Source organism: Miniopterus schreibersii (assembly GCF_964146895.1).
Source record: "Miniopterus schreibersii genome assembly, chromosome: 4".
Taxonomy (NCBI): domain Eukaryota; kingdom Metazoa; phylum Chordata; class Mammalia; order Chiroptera; family Miniopteridae; genus Miniopterus; species Miniopterus schreibersii.
Genome location: NC_138105.1, coordinates 67,092,853 through 67,109,973, shown reverse-complemented (window position 1 = coordinate 67,109,973; position 17,121 = coordinate 67,092,853). Strand labels below are relative to the sequence as shown.

Here is a 17,121-nt window from a genome sequence, read left to right as displayed (position 1 = left end):
GAAATCCAGTATCCCTTTGGGCAATTCAAAGGTTACTGTGAAAAGTCAATAAAAAGGAAATAATGTTATTGAACTCTGGCTGGATACTGTAGTCTGTCCTAGGTAGGCAGTTGAGGCTATCTGGGGATGTTAAAGACGTAATAGTTCCCACTTGACACTTTCTTGAAACGGTATCAGATCATTGCAAGGGGCAAAGAATGTGGGCACAGGAGCCAGCCTGGTTCAAATCCCTCAGCCCCTGGCTGGCTGCATGTGTCTGAAGCAAGTGCTATGTCTGGTCAGTGCCTCAGTTTTCTCATGTGTAAAATGAGAATTATGATGGCCTTGCCCCTCACGCCGTCAGAAGGATTAGATGTTACTAATCTTAGATGTTACTAACCTGCTTGGTGCCTCAGTTTCCCCACAAGTCTCTCTAGGGGATTAGACCAAGTTATCTCCTAAGTCTTTTCAGGACTAAAGACCCTTCAGGGTTTGACTGGTCACCACTGGGGGCCTCCAGGTGCTGAATTTGGGGACCTCAGAATCTCAGGGGTCTCCTCTTCCACCATCCCCTGTGGCGCTGAGTGGGTGAGCCCACGTGAGACTGTGTACACATGAGTGTATGTGGCTGTTGATCCAGGTGGTGGCAGATGGGGTGGGGCTGTGCAGACCCCGGGGTACCCACAGGCGCCTTGGGGGGAGCATTCAATGATGGCGTTCTTTCACCTCCCTCCTTCTCTCTCCAGCCCTCCTGTTGGGCCCACATCGTGACTCCATGTCCGGCGGGCGGGCGGGGGGGGGCATGTTTGCATGGCCCCGTGAGGTCCTGGCCACTTACCTGGGCCCACTGGAGCCTCTTTTTCCTGCTCTATCCTCAGAGCCCCCTAGTTTCATCAAAGAACCCAAAGACCAGATCGGCGTGTCGGGAGGTGTGGCCTCCTTTGTGTGTCAGGCCACAGGCGACCCCAAGCCACGGGTGACCTGGAACAAGAAGGGGAAGAAGGTCAACTCACAGCGCTTCGAGGTGAGTTGGGGGTGAGGGGAGGCAGCCTGGGGAAAGTCCCCCCCGCAACAGGTCTGTAGCAGCTCAGTCATGGAAGATGTCACAGAAATGTTCCCCAACATAATGTGGGCAGCCAGGGCCAGTCACCCTCTCCAGCCAGGGCCCTTCTCCCACTCACTGCCTGCCAGGTGGCCCCACCTGCCTGCTTAGTAAGGGCCCTGCCAGGCTGGCTTGCTCTGCCACCTTCATGCTGTGTGGCCTCAAGTAGGGCCCTGCCCTCTCTGAGTCTTATCTTACATTCACACAGACTCACATTCAACACCACTGCTCACAGGAAGGAATCTATATACATGCACATGATCAGACATGCATGTTTCCATATCCAAAACACCTTCACATGCCAGTCACACATATTTAATGTGCATGTCACATTCCCACATTCCCACAATACTCTTTACTTTGTACATGCCCAGGCCCAGTTTTCTGCCTCTAGTGTATACATGTGGGACATCCACACACAGGTGTGTACAGCCCCCAGTTCCTCTCCCTGGACCCCTGGGATCCCAGCTTTGCCCTGACCTTCCTTCCTTGTCCATGGCAGACAATCGAGTTTGATGGGAGTGCGGGGGCTGTGCTGAGGATCCAGCCGCTGCGGACACCCCGAGATGAGAACGTGTATGAGTGCGTGGCCCAGAACTCTGTTGGGGAGATCACAGTCCATGCCAAGCTCACTGTCCTCCGAGGTATTGGGTTCCCCAGGGTTGGTGGGGGAGGAACTGGGCCCTAGGCTTTGGGGACAAACACCAAAGGCATCTGTTAAAGTCTTGCTTTGGGTTTTCTCTTTGGAAGACCTTGATCTCTCTTCTCTAGCCTCTAACACCAATGAGCCCAGAAGCTATGGATAGGATTGCGTAAACCTTTGCTGCAAAGAGGAATGTTAAGAGACTAGAGCCATCCTCATTTTTTTATCTTAATCATGCTCTTGTGATTACAAGAGGCTGACCAAACCCAGACTGGTTCAAGAAAAAAAGAGAATTCATTGGTTATGTAATTAAAATGTATGTAGAGTAGTCCAGCTTCAGGTTCAGCTGGATCCCGGAGAACACTCATACAGTGTTCTCAGAGCTCACTCTCTCTCTGCCTCTGGGCTTATTTTCTTCCATATATATCTTCAGATGCCTCCCATTAACTCCAGGCTTCCAAGCCCCCACCCAGAAGGGAGGACCGAGTGACCCAGGACTGGTGCACTTTGGCCCAGCTTGGCCATGTCTGAGCCAGTTACTATGGCTAGAGGGACAATCAGAGGACTCCAATTGGCAGAGTGTTCCTTGGAGTCCAGGGTGTGTCAGCCGCTTAGGGTCAGTAAGGCGTGGCTTCCCCAAAAGAACAGAGGAGGAATAGCTGGACAGGCAGAAGCGGCTGCCCCCCACTTCCCTGTACACTCACATGGATCCCTTGGGAACACTGCTTCGCTGGGCTCTTTCAGGCGGGTGGGGGTGGTAGTGCAGAAAATTGCTTCCTCATTATAAAACAGCAGCATTTGGACAGCCTTGCCACAAATCCCCGCCCATCTGCTCTCTACTGCCTTCTCTATTATAAAGTGGTTTTAGCCCAGGGGACTACAACTTGAGTTCAAATCCTGACGCTGCTATTCTGAAGCTGTGTAACCTTGGACAAGTTAATGAACCTCTCTGAGCTGCAGTCTCCCCACAAGGGGTGGATTCATGAATTAGATGAGTGGACGACACAAGTGAGAGAGATTCGTGCAATGCTATGCAGGGAGTGAGCACTTGGTCAAGTCTCTGTTTGATATTATTATTATTGTCGTCGTTATTTTGGTTTGAATAAGATAGCTTGGCCACCAACCATTCTGCAGGTCTCAGGTGGGTGAGTTGCTCCTGTCACCTTCAGGGATACCCTGACTCTTTCTGATCTATAAGTATGAGCCATAGCCAGCGGTTAGGTGGGAGGTGGCCCCACATGTGGCTCCCGGGGTGGCGTTCTTTCAGTGTCCTCCAGAGTGGCAGAGCTGTGGTCAGCTTGGAGCCCGGAGGAGGCATCCCATTGGCCCCAGGGGCACTTTGTCCCTGACCCTGGTGTGTGACCTCTGTAGGGTCCCTCCCTCAGAAAGCTCTGCCATGACCATCTGGAAATCCTTAATAATTGTTTAACTGGAGGCCCCATCGTTTCATTTTACATGGGTCCTGGAGCCTGTCCTGCAGGAATGGAGGGAGGAGGGAGGCACAGGGAGGAGTCAGAAGCCTGGCCGCCTTGCCCCTTCCCAGCAGATATTTTTGCCCTGACCTTTCCTGGGCACAGATGGAACAGCCTGCCTCCCCTCGCGCCGTGCCAGCCTCCATTGTAAGGGCTCAGAGAGTTAAAAGAACAAGCTCGGAATCTATTAAGTGCCCTGGGCGTCTGGGAAAGCTACATCTCTGCTCCCTGCCCCCCATCAAGGCCTCCTTGGCATCTCTGTGCTCCAGCTGCTAGAAGGACGCAGTGCTTGGACTGGGCACCCAGCCCAGGGTGTTTGACCCAGGAGCGCCTGGCCTCCCCAGCCCTAGGCCCTGAGCCCCCATCCTCCCACCCCCATTGAGCGAGGAAGTTCTGAGCTGCTGGGCCCGGCATTCCTGCTTCTCCCTCCCTCCCCTGCCATCTGATTGTGGACTCCGCTCACGCCTCCCACACCGTTGTTTTAATTAAACTCCGAGGAATAGGGCACAATGTGGTACACGATGAACATTTTTGTTTAATTAGGAGCTCGCAGTAACGCCAGGCGGCCGTGGCCTTCCCCAGCACCCACGTGCCTGCTCCCACCCTGGCTGGCTGCCACCCACACGTGCTCACGGGGACTCCAACAGCTGCATGCACATGGGAAGTACTAACATGTGGACATGCATGTGGGTGCATACACAGGTGAACATGCATGCACACATATGGAAACAGGAGCACAGAGGGTTGCAGGCAGACCCAGCCTCCAGCATGCCCAGGCCAGGCCTGAGCACCAAGAATTGAGGCCCAGTAGTTTTGGCTTTGGCCTCTTTTGATGTCGTCCATACTAATGAGAACCACCTTTTTGGTCATTCAGGCCTTGGGGCCTGAACACCTCAGACAGGGTCTGGCTGCTTACTCAGACCCCAATAGGTCCAGGCCTGGTTTGGGGGTTCTGCAGCTGCCATCCCAGCCTCCTCAGGCTCAGCCAGGCCTGGGTGCCAACCCCAGCCTTGCCATGTCCTGGCTGTGTGACTTGGGGCAGGTTTGTGTCTGTCTGAGCCTCAGTTTCCCCCTCTGAGGAGGCACAGGAAGTTACCTACACAGAGCCTGGCACATAGTTAGCATTTGAGACTTGGGACTGGAGCCACTGGCCCTCCATGCGGCGACTCCTGCATGGCCACAACCACAGCCCTTTTGTTCCACTGGGGATATAGGGTGATGTGGCTCCTGTCCAGGCAGCCAGTCCCCAAGCCCTACCCTGGAAGGGTGGCCATGTGATAACCGGGCCTTTGTCCTGTTTTTCCTATCTCTGCCCTCAGAGGACCAGCTGCCACCCGGTTTCCCCAACATTGACATGGGCCCCCAGCTGAAGGTTGTGGAGCGGACGCGGACAGCTACAATGCTGTGTGCTGCCAGCGGCAACCCTGACCCTGAGATCACCTGGTTCAAGGACTTCCTGCCCGTGGACCCCAGTGCCAGCAACGGGCGCATCAAGCAGCTGAGATCAGGTGAGTGCAGGTAGCCAGGAGGACCTGGGAGCCACGGAGGGCAGCAGGGGAAGGGTGGCATCTCCAGGCCTAAGCCCTGTGGAATAATGGGAGACAGGCAGAGATGCTGGGCAGCCATGGCGGGCGTTGATGATGGGGAAAGTATCTTCAGAGCTGGACCAGTGGGGATATAATGGGGCACAGACTGGCAGGGTGATGGAGAGCTGTGGTAGATGATAGGAGGAGAGCTCTTTAATGCCTGAGTGGGCATGTCCTGGGCCCAGTTATGCATAATGAGGGGGAGCTCTAGAGTCCCCAGGGCATAGTGTCTCCAGTACCCAGCAGTGGGTTCCCAGTGAGGCACAGATAGTTGCAGGTGATGGAAAGCCACAGAGGATGGTGGCTATCTGCAGTGCCCCAACAGTGGGACACAAAGTGAGAAAGACAGGCAGAGATGGTGGGGAGCCATGACAGGTGGCAAGGGAAGGCCATTTTCAATGCCTAACCACTGGGTATATAATGGGGCACAGACAGTCAAGGTAATATGGAGCCGCGAAAGTGGCATAGGGAGAGTATCTTCTATGCTAAAGTAGTAGGCATCTCCAGAGGAGATAGTGAGCCATAGACAGGTATGGGGAGCCATTGAGAGCTGCAGGGATAGTGTCTCCAAGACTGAAGCAGTAAGGAAGTATGGGGCAAAGATAGGCAGAGGATGGTGGTAGAGGTTTGTCTGTTACGGGGCACAGACAGGCAGCCTAGCCTGTTTGTCTAGGCCCTGGCTAGGCTAGGGGGCCTTGGGACAGAGCACAATGCCTTGGTCACCTCAGGGATAGGCGGGTCCACAGTTGTCTCAGCATAGCACCCACGTGCCCCATCTGTGAGTCCATGCGTCTGGGGGGCTGTGTGTGTATTGTGTCCGTTTTCCCCCTGCCTCACGATACGTCCATGTGTGTTTGTCTGGGCTCCCTGTGCTGGCCTGATCTGTGGGCATGCAGGCCATGCCATCAGCACATAGGTTTGCCTTCTCCCTCCCAGGGCAGAGCTTGTCTGTGTGCATCTCAGCCACATGTGCACCCATGTTACAGTCCCTTCTGTGTGCTGTACCCAGGGCAGTCCCCCCCCCCATGAGCACATGTCTCAGGCCACAGCCCCCTAGTCCTTGTGTGTGCAGACACGTGTGGTAGGGGTGTGCTGTGTGCACTCATGCATGTTCCAGTCCGTTGTGAGTACACATGTTGGAGCACACCTCTTTTTGCTTTCTCTCTCTCCTTCCTCTGAGTACTCCACCTTGGAGCCACCCGTGCTCGAGGCCTCCCAGTTGTTCTCAGTGCCTCTTACTCATGCTCAGCCGCATCTTCTGAGGAGCCTGTTTACCCATCCTCTGCTTTCTGTTTCCCTTTCCAGGGAAGACCTAAGCCCTGAAAAGAGGCAGACTTTAAGCCCAGAATTTCTACATTGGGGAGAGAGAGAGCCTGGCCCCGCCTGACCTGTCTGGGGATATTCGCAGCTTTGGGGGTTCAGCTGGGGGAATGATGGCAACCTTGGGAATCCAGTTGCTTCCTTGTTGGCTTCCACCATCATCTCCCCAGTTTAGTGAAATGATTAAGAGCATGGACCTCAGGGCCTGATGGCCTGGGTCAGATGTCAGCTGTGTTCTAGAGCAAGTCCTCTCTGGGTCTCAGCATCCTTATAAAATGTGCCTACTCCCTGGCATTATTGTGAGGGGCACAGGAAGGAACTCCTGGCACGTAATAGGTGCTCAGTGAACATAAGCTGCTTTATTAATTATAATAACTGATTATTCTGACTTTCCCTCCGCCCCCCGCCCCATGAGTATACAGGTTCTGCATAACTACCCATTAATGATCCTGTTCTCTTTTTCTTGTCCCTCTGTTGTAAACGTTCAGAAACCTTTGGTAAGTCTCATTTCTTCACCACGTCAACAACTAACGTTCCTTCTTTGTTCCCTTGTCCCTTCCCCCCAGACTAACAGCCACTGTGACAGTAACTGTGACCCACTCCACGTGGCATGTTTACTAACCCAGCCCTCTCCACCAGCACTCCCCACCGGCCACCCAGCCCTCCCCAGCCAGGTACCAGGGAGCTGCAGAGAGAGGACCCCGAGGGAAAGAGGAAAAAAGGCAAGGCCACACAACCCGAGAGTGGGGGCTGAGGGAAAATCAGGGTCATCCTGGAGCTTTGCATATAACAATCCACCTGCCCCATTCTGGAAAATGATGGAAAATGAAGTTACAGAAGTCTGGGGGCTGAGGCTAGAGTGAGAGGGGAGTTTTCTAACTGGGCTGGTACTGGGCACTACTCATCTCCTTTCCCAGCATCTAGCCTGAATTCCCTGAAACCAGCTGTAGGCTAATTCTTACTAAGGTGAGAATGACTAATCATGGTCCTTGATTTTACTTTATGTTCCTTGGGGTACATCCTTTTCCTCTCACTGTAGTGGCCATGGGCAATTGGGCATCTTGGGGAGAAACCCTGTTCTCTAGCCTCTAGTTTCTATCGTAATCCATGTGTAGTGAAACAGCCCAAAGCAGGGGCCGACCTAGATTCCCAACTGGCCCGGATTCTAGTTCTCCACATTGCAGCTAATTCTCATTTCTTCTCTGTAAAGAGGAGAAAGTGGCCTTGCTGGGTTGAGGATTTTGTAAGAGATAATATGGGGGTCCCAAAAAGTTCAGGCTAGACAGTCCCTAACCCGATAGGTTGGATAGCTGCGTTCAAGGCCCACCCCTGCCTTTGACACATGGTGTGACAATTCCCTGGCCCCTCTGGGCCTCAGTTTTCCCATCTGTAAAATGGGCCTGGGCCATGCAAAGGAGCTATTTTTTTCACCCTCAGCAGCATCTCTGCCCTGGCTTTGGGGTCCCCTCATCCTCAGCAGGGTTATGAGCTGCCATTGGGGAGGGGGGAAGATATCCTCCAGGAAGATGAGCGGAGGGTATGACACTCCAGTCCGGGACCTCCTTTTCCTGTCCCCTGAGTTGTCCCTGCCCCCAGTACCCACGTAGACACACAGATAACCCTTTTTTCCTCTTTTCCTTTTGGAAGTAAAGAAGACTGACTGCAGGGCCCTCCTCTACCCTTGATCCCTTTCACTGTCCTCCCTGTCTTTCCTACTTGGCCTGTCTATAACACCTTCCCTTTGCTTTATTAATGCCCAACCCTGGGGTACTAACCCGTCTCCCACTGTCTCTAACAAGATTCCTGAGATCCCCATTGCTCCCTATCCCTCCTAGAAAGGAAAAAAGGAAAGGAGGTCATGGACCTCCCTCCCTTAGCCCCGAAGGAAGGCAGTCAACAGGGCCAGGCCAGGCCATCGACCTCCCCGGGGCATAGCGATGCCCCTCCTTCCCCAGGAGATTCCTGCCCAGCCTATGGGAAGCCCTCCCGATTGATAAGCCCTCAAACCCACCCTGCTCCTCGGAGCCTTGCCTTCTCTCAAGGTCTGCAAGGCCCTTAGACCTAGGCTGGCTCGGCCCCTCCGGGGGCAGAATGGACAGGCCTGGCTCATGGCCTGGCCTGACCTCCCTGGGGCCCCCGGCCCCCCAGGACTGCCTTTGTCGTTCACCTGACTCTCTCTGCTTCCCTTACAGAAAGCACTCCGATCCGAGGTAAGAGGCTCTTTACTCACCCACCCACCCACTCATGCTCTCTTGCTGCCCACCCAGCCCCCCAGGCTCCATGGGAGGCTGCCGCAGGCCCCCCCTCCAAGTGTCTCCTCCTCACCACCCTGCCCAGTGTTCGTCTATTCTCTGTGTCTATGTTGCTGCCTGTGGCTTGGGGTCAAGCCTGGCCATGGTGGCTCCTCAGGCCACCTGGCTCTAGGAAGGGAGCTGTCTCCCGCTCTGGAAGGGCGGTGCCTCCCAGGCCCACCCATTGCTCTGTGTGCAGCCCCGTCCATCTCCAGCCTCAGTTTTCCCATTGGTAAAGTGAGCGTACAGAAGGGGTCTTCCAGCTCTGAAGCTTTGATCTGCGGCTTCCAGCCCGAGGGATCAGGGAGACAGGCCGCCTCAAAGGCCAGATCTGACTTTAGCCCCTGGGTACTGCCCCAGAGAATAGACTAGAATAGGCCTGACTAGGAGCCCTAGGAAAGAGTCAGTGTCTAATCCTGGCATTACCATGAAATGCTGTGTGACATAGGGCAGCCTCTCTGCTCTCTCTAGGCCTCTATAACAATACCTGCCTTCCTGCTTCCTCAGAGCCTTGAAGTTGGGGAAAAGTAAGAATGTCACATGAGGGAAGACCCTCCTCCACCTTCCAAATGAGGTGTCCCGTGTCACTCCCATGGGACAACCATGAACAAAACTAGGAGGAGGGGTCTGCTTGGGAACTTGGACTGGATTTTCAGACTCTTGGTGCCAGGAACTCTGATCAAAGCCTGTGATTCTAACACACTTGGAGATACTCATATTTATTTACAGGTCATTAAGCACTTGCGCCCAGGCCTGTGGTTCAGACATAGTAAGAGATGTTCACTCATCCTATTTACTTGTGAAACTGAGGGTTTGCCCCAGGTCTTGGTTTCAGGTGTCCTTGGGGAAATCCTGGGCTCATTTTCATTTACTCCTGGGCACTGTAGTGCTTGATCAAGGCCTGTGCTTTCACATATTTTTGAGAAGTTTCATTCATTCTTCTATGATCATGGGAAGTGAAGTCTGCTTTTGGGCCTGTGATTTCTAACGTGCTGAGAGGAAATCAGCCCTATTTTCATTGACCTCAGGGGCACTAAGATCTATGATTTGGGCCTGTGATTTTAAATACACGTGAGAAAATTGGCCTCTTCTTTATATTTGTATTCACTCATGACCAATAAATTCTTTGATCCAGGCTTGTGATTTCAAATATACTTGATGTTTATCAGTTCGACTTCCTTTAACTGTCATCAGGAGTAACCCAGTCCTGAAATTTCATTCAAACACCCTTGAAGAGTTAACAACCTGCCTCTGTTGACTTGCGGGCACTGCGGGCTTTGGGGCCTGTGATTGCAAACACACATGAGGATCCCAGACCCATGTTCATGTCCATCTGAGCACTGGGTAAAACCAGCATAGCACCCACCGGCTCCCTGAATTTGCACATCGCTTGGCGTGGCCCGTTAGGTCCTAGGGTCTCTGGAATGACTGCTGTGGGGCATGAATAACCGTCTCTCCCCTTTGCCTGGACAGTATAACTCGGTGTTTTTGCAAATTCACCATCATGGCACACACACCACCCCAGCTTGTAGTTCACGTTGGCAGCTGTTTATGAAGGCCGAGCTCCATGACCAGCTGCTTTTACAGTGACAGTGGAGGATTTCTGGGGAGTGTGGTGTGTTCAGGAAAGTATGGGGCTAGACTCGGGGTAGGGGGAGACGAGCCAGGGAGGTGCCAGCCTAGCTGGGGCTTCCAGGCTAACTCAACTCTTTCATCTGCCTCTGGCCCAGCCAGAACAAGATCGGGCCAGATGGGACTCTGGGAGAGCCCTCTCAGCCCACCCCTGGGCATCCCCTGACTGGCCAAACTTTCTTCCCTCTCCCCACAGGGGCTCTGCAGATTGAGAGCAGCGAGGAGACCGACCAGGGCAAATATGAGTGTGTGGCCACCAATAGCGCTGGTGTGCGCTACTCCTCACCTGCCAACCTCTACGTGCGAGGTAGGGAACGCCGTATCCAGGTCGAAGTCAGGGACCTGCCCCATCCTGTCCCCATCCCTCCTGGGGCTCACAGCCTCCGGGCTCCCCTGTCCCCTGCAGACCGGAGCAGGAGAGCCCTCCTGCCCAGTCGAGGCAGGACCTTGGGCCAGGCGGCATCCCTCTCTAGATCTGAGTTTCCTTGCCTATAAAATGGGGGCAGCTTAAGTCCCCACCCCTGTGCTTTGTGATAGACGCCCAAGTGGGGTACCGGACTTGGGGGAGGGCAGGATGGAACAGGGCAGGGCCTGGGGCGGGGGCGATTCAGTCTGGAGCCTACAGGGCCGGGGGAGTCTGCAGGCCTCTGCCCCACCCTGCCCACCCACCCGAGTCAGCTTCTTCTGTGGTGTGTCGTGCGTGCCTCCCCTTGTCATGTGCTCGCTTCGCTTCTCCAAAATCCGTGGCCTCGTACCTCGCCTCACCGCCCCCCCTCCAGTGCCCTCCATCTAAGAGTTAGGGAGATCTTCGAGGGTGCCCCCCACTGCTGGCCCTGCACCCTCAGCTTTCCCAGAGCCCAGTGCCATCTCTCCTAGTTACCCTTAGAAAGGACTCTTGTAGACCAGAGTGAGACCAGGGCCACAGCAGGCACCTACACCCAGGGCCTGGTGTTCTATCAAGCCAGCCAGGCTTCTCCTGCCCAGAGGCATGGGGTTCTTGCCCCAGCACCCCCACCCCACCCAAGGAAGCCCTGGGAAGCATCTACACACACTTCCTTTTGGGTCCCTTGATATTCCCTCATACCCTGGGGGCTCCCCTGCCCCCAGTTCTGCCTGTCGCCCCCTTATCCCTGTGTTGGTTCTCTTCAGTCCTTTCAGAAATTTTAATCTGCCGCCTCCACTGTTTTTGTTCCCTCATCTCCTGCCTCCTAATGGATATTTCTGATCAGATTTGTGGTAGAAACAGCTTCTTCCTGCCAGGAAATGGGCCTGTTCAAACCCCACGGCAGTCCCAGTTGGCTCATACACTTGACTCCATCACGCCCCTTCTCCAGCCCCAGTTTCCCCATTTGACACACCAAGCCCCTGCCATTCTTCCTTCACCTGGGAGACCGGGCGGCTCCTCCCTCACCCACAGCCTACCAAGCGTAGCCCACCAGGCACACAGCCCCACTGGCCCTGAAGCAGCTCCTTGGTTCTGCACCTTGGGTTTTGCATCTGGTCTCTGAGGAGGAGGCTGCATGGAGGGAGGGGACGGGGACTTGGGTGGGCAGGTGGGCAGGGGGCACACATTTGATCTGCTGCCACGGCCCCTCTGGTGAGTTATAGTGCATCCATGACTCCAGCTGACTGGTCTTCGTCTAACCTGCTTATTTTTCTGCAAACACCTGGGATGGGGGTGTATAAGTCTGGCAGAGCTCCAGGAGAATGTGGATTGCAGGGTGGGGGTGGGGGGCTCTATCACGGGTATGACAAGGGAGGGGGGCCTCTGTGTCCCCGGCCCCCTAGAGGTGGGGTCCTCAGCATGTGCTTCCTTCCTTTGGGAGGGGATCCAGCCTCCCAATCTTTGCCTGGGTCTCAGATGCTCCAGAATTGAATTTAAAAAAAGAATCGTGGAAGGCAAATGTAGATCTTGTTTGTCAAGGAAGGAGTGGAGGAAAGGAAAAAGGTCATTGCTGTTCTTTTTTATTTTTTAATTTTAATTTTTTTTTTTGGTTTAAAGAAAAAAACGACAACAAACTATTGCAGCTTTTAGCCTTGGGAAGTCCTCTTTTTACTCTCTGTATCTCCCCTATTTTTTCTCTTCTCCCCATGTCATTGTGTTCTGCATCAAACCCCCTTTACATCCCTCAGAGCTTCGAGAAGGTTGGTGTGTTTTTTTCTTTTTTACTTTCTTTACCCACATTTTTACATTCTGAAAGTGACACGCACACACACGAAATACACACAGACACGCACATGGACACACACGGACACGCACATGGAAAATGATGGAAAAATCAACTAAAAAAATTAAACTAACAGAATACGAATAATAAGCGCAAAGCAAACAAAACAAAACAAAACAAAACCGCCAAGCGAGAGCAAAAACCCAGAAAGACACGAAAATCTCAGCCGCGCCCAGCCCGGCCTAGGGCAGGCCGCACACATGCGATGCTTGCATTGTGGTCGCCTCTATGCATCCTGTTGGTAATGTTGTTGCTAAGTTTTTTGCACTCCTCGTCGTCATGGTAACTTGGGCCTGATGCATGCTGGGAGAATGTAAAAATTTCTCTGCATGCCACTCTTGTCGGTTCGGTTTGGTGAATTCCCGACACCTTCTGTTGGAGTGTTTCTCGTCTTCTGTTCCGTTTTTCTCTTTTGGTTTTCTTCATTTTTCTTTCTTTCTTCCTTTTATTTAATGATGAGTTTTTTTGTTTTGTTTTGTTTCATTTTGGGGGCAAAAAACCGATCAGTTCGTTATTTTTTCCCCCTCCCATCCCCTTTCCCCGGCCCCCTCCTCCTCCAAAGCGTTTTTGTCTTTGGCTCTGTCGTGTGTCTGTGCTATTTGATTTCGGTTTCTTGGGCTGAGCTGCTCTGTGGTTGTTCTCCAAACGCATTGTGATTTAAAAGCCAGTGTTCCTGTCCCAGCTACCGTCCCGGAGGGCGGAAGTCCCACAGCTGGGATGCTGCGGCAGAAAGTGACCGCCGAGTGCAAGGGAGGGGGCTAGACAGGTGGTGGGAGGTGTCGTGGCCCAGGTGGGGGGTGGGAGGAGCAGCCCGGTTTTCCTGACCTCCCTTGGCCAGCCCGTTTGCCCGGATCTGGTGCGGCGGCCCTGCCAGGCAGCGGTGTTGGAAGCGGACTTAAGCAATTCCCGTTCTGCTTCAGCATGAGGCCACCTCACCCTCCCAAACAGCCCCAGAAAGCGGCGTTTGAAACGCAGCCAAATGGGCAGTCGGCATCTCGAGGCCTTGTTCAATATAGTGACAAGTCGAAGTGCGGGAAGCGGTCACCCGAAACTGGACCATCCTCCCCAAATGATGCATGCCTGACCCACAGGCAGCATTCAGAATGGCGGCTGGTGTGACGACTTTGTGGGGCCTGGCTGGGCACAAATACGGAACCGCCCATCAGAAAGCGCAGCCTGACAGACTTTGGAAGAAGGACAGCCAGTCATCCTGCTCTTTAGTGTTATGCCCTCGCCTCCCAGGCAGTGTGGCTGATTCCCCCACCCCCTCGCAAGCTCCGGGTCTAGTCACAGGTGTCTTTTGCCCAGTAGTACAGCACGGTCACTTTCTGAGAACCTGAGCATCGGAACTGTGGGATTCTGGAGAAAACCCAAGGGAACTTTGGACACAGCCTCTCCACCCCTCCGCCCCTCTCTCTGCCTCCCCGATTCTCTCTGCCTTTCTCTCTCTTTCAGCTCTCTTTCTCTCTCTGTCTCTCACTCTTGCAGACCTTCAGAGATGCATGCTCCCATCATTTGCTCCCTCCCTTGAATAAAGGCAAGCCCTTGAGAGTCCCACTCAAACCTCCAAACCAGTCTCCAGTAAAATCCATTTAGATTTCTAATCCCCAGCCCCCAGCCACTACCCAACATAGATGGTAACTGAGGGCAGAGGCCAGCCTCTTTGGGGGTCACCTTTCCCCCTATTATTCCTTACCTGCCTTTGATAAATTCCCAATTATTAAGCCTAGGGCCAAGTTGGCAAGAGGAGTTTAGATGCAAAAAGAGGGGGTGTATTTCTCTTTCCTCCTTTTTAATCCAGCGTGAGAGCTCTCAGGTTGACCTTCATGGAAGTCCCAAAAGATGGAAGAGAGGGCTCTCCCAGCCTCTACTAAAGTTGAGTCCCAGTGAATTGGAGCTGAGGGAGCTGAGGATCTCTGAAGACCACTTGGACTTTGGGGGCAGTATTGCCTAGTGGTGAGAGCACAGACTCTGTGCTCCAACAGACCAGGGTTCAAATCCTGCCTCTGTTCTTTGACTGTAGCTTTGGGCTAGTCACCATTTCCTCATCTAAACAATAAGGATCATTAATATGCCTATTTCCCAGGGTAGTTGGGAGGAGTCCATCAAGTTCATTAACGATCCTCAAGTGCCCTGTATAGTACATGGAACAAAAGAAAGTGCAAGTGGGATTGTAGAACAGGGAAGTTCAAGCAAATGATTTGGACTAGTCACCATCCATTGTTTGGGGACCTCAGTTTCCCTGTTATGTACTTCACAGATCCACTGTTTGAATAATATGGCTTATGGGAAACTGCTTTGAAAGGGCAGAGGCTAATTCATTTGCTCAGATCTCATTTTTTGCTAGTGCCTTTCTGAGGCACTGGTCGCATTTTCTCCTGGCTCCAAACCCATTCCTGTGAGATCAGTGGCCTCCCCAGAGCCACGCCTCTCATCTCACGCCCTGTCACTCCCCTAGGCAGTTCTGTGGCCACAGTATCAGAAGGGGGCAAAAAAAGGCCCAGCTTGGGTGCTAAGCTACCCTTGCAGATAAGTGCCAGCCCACCAGAAGAGATGGGCCACCTGGCATGTTCTGCCCTCAGAACTACAAGCGTTTACATTGTTGCCAGAGCATCCAGTCCTGGGAGTTAATTGCAAGGAATTTCCACCTCAAATGTAACTCTTCTTCAGTTCACAATCTCCAGGGTTGTTTAGGGGGTGGAATATTCAGACCTATCACTCTCTTCCTGAACTTTATCTCAGATCCAAAGGACCGAAGTAAAAACCAAGCCCATTTTTAAATGCAGCTGGCAGCTACACTCCCAGAACTCCCTTGGGTAAGATGAAGCTAAAGCTTTTGACAAGGTGGGAAGATGGTCAGATTATATGCTCCTGGGCTGTTAATGTTCTTCTTTGTCTCTTTAAAATTGTAAGACTTTAAGGTACGAGTTAGTGGCAAAAGGTGGTATCTTTACCACTTGGTCTAGCAAATTAGCATTATTGAACCACAATGCACAGGACCCAGTTAAATGATGTGCCACATGCTTCTATTGTGGGAATGTGCAGGGAGAATTCAGAGCAAGCTGGAGACAGTGGGGAAGAACTTTCCACTTCCAGGGGCCTTAAGATATCATCAGGGTTTTAGAGGAGGCCATGTGGGGCTGGGGTCATTTAACACCCAGTCTTGAATGCTAAACTAAGAAACTGGGGCTCGATGCCCATCACCAGTGGGAGATCTAGATTGCCCCTATTTCCAGGTGTTCTTCAGAACCTTTTATATGAGACCTGTGCCCCAGTCTTTTCAGATAAATCTGTGTCATGGAGTTTTATGGGACAAATTGTTCTTAAAATTAAATTTCTGGCACTCAAGCCATGTAATTAGTGGATATGATCTCTAAGTGCTCCCCCTACCTCTTGGCCTGCCGAAACAGGAGTAGATGAAGATATTGGGCTTGGAACCCCTCTCACCTCCTATATCTCCCGAAAGACTTCCAGAGGATGTGTTGGCGAGCTCCCCAGTTCTGCTGGTTATACCTAGCCATGCCACCCCCAAGACCCCTGACTTGGGGGTAGGCGATGGCAGATCAGGACCCAGCCCTTCTCACCCACCCTTATCCCTAGGGGAGAGGGGGCTCCAGGGTGGGGAGGCAGGCTTTCCTCCGTTTGGGCACGGCGGGCGGCGGGGAGGGAGGCGTTCTGCAGGAACACTGAGCTCTAGACACCTCTCGCCTGCTGCCTGCCTCACGCTCTTTGCATTGCTGTTTCCTCTGTTTTCGGTGGGGGGTGAGGGGAACATTAGATTACACCTTGTCATTTGGAAAGCCCTTGTCTCTGGCTGCAGTGAAGGGGTCAAGGGGAGTCAGTTGATTGGCAAGATGTCATCCCAATTTCTACTAGAACCAAAAAAAAAAAAAAGTGGGGAGAGAGAGGGTATTAAAAAAACCCCAATAAAAAAATCTATAGTGCAGTAAAATGTCCAGTTCAAAATGCCAACTTGCCAAGGCCGCTGGTCAGCCCGTGGGCCAAGGTTCCACCCAGGTCCCTCCAGGCCTTGCATGCTATCCTGATGGCGGAGGGAGCTGGTGGTGGGAGGAGGGAGGCAAGAGTGGGGGGAGGGAGAAGATGCACAAGGCAGGCGGTGGTGGTGTTGGGGTACCCATCCTCCCTGGGCTACAGGCTGAGGTTCAATGGAGGGGCTGAGAAGGGATTTGAAATTAGGCCTCGGACCCCCTCCCTTCCCCTGACAGGTGTAATCTAAGCTTAAACCCGTGGAGGCTGCAGAACTTCTTGGCATCTCTCCCGTGCCCTCCCCACCCTCATTGTCATTTTGGAGTCCGGAGGAGCATCCAGTAGCTTCTCTCACCCCAAAATGCCCAGCAGAGCCCCACCCCCCACCCCCTCGGAGCTGCGGCTTGCTGAATCATTGAGATGTCTGACACTGTTGAGTTCCTTACCTAGTGCTTCAACCAGATCACCTCACTTTTGAGTTTCCCCCTCCCCCCTCCCCCACCCTTCTCCCCTGAACCCCACTTTGGTGTTTGAGTTTCTGCCTCTTCCTGCTTGGGGGAGGGGTTGTCTCCCGGTTGCTTTGATGGTTTTTGAGTTGTTTTTCCATGTGAATCGGGGTTTGAAGCGACCCACCCCCATCCCAAACCCGCCCCCCCCACCGCCCACCTTCCTGACCCCCTCACCCATGCGGGTCCCCCCGCTGGGACCCCCGGCTACTCGGTGATGAGAAGAGCTGGAAACGAGAGCCAGCTGGAGCGTGCTGAGGACCAAGGCTGGTGTGGTCCCCTTATAACCTGCCTGGACCCTCCATTCAGGTCGGTAATTGGGGGCGGGGGTCCCGCGGGGCCACTCTGTCCCGTGGGCTCCTCGCCCACCTTACT

The 17,121-nt window shown here is 53.3% G+C and overlaps 1 protein-coding gene across 8 annotated transcripts in view; it reads left to right on the top strand.

Annotated features, from left to right (window-relative positions):
- The window catches only part of PTPRS (protein tyrosine phosphatase receptor type S), a 99,279-nt gene that overhangs the window by 44,333 nt on the left and 37,825 nt on the right, over window positions 1-17,121 (top strand). For all 8 annotated transcript variants that reach the window (XM_081137205.1, XM_081137204.1, XM_081137203.1 and 5 more), the window contains exons 3-6: window positions 858-1,003; window positions 1,584-1,725; window positions 4,516-4,704; window positions 10,222-10,332. In XM_081137205.1, coding sequence (XP_080993331.1) covers window positions 858-1,003; window positions 1,584-1,725; window positions 4,516-4,704; window positions 10,222-10,332 — 588 coding nt within the window. The remainder of the gene's footprint in view (window positions 1-857; window positions 1,004-1,583; window positions 1,726-4,515; window positions 4,705-10,221; window positions 10,333-17,121) is intronic.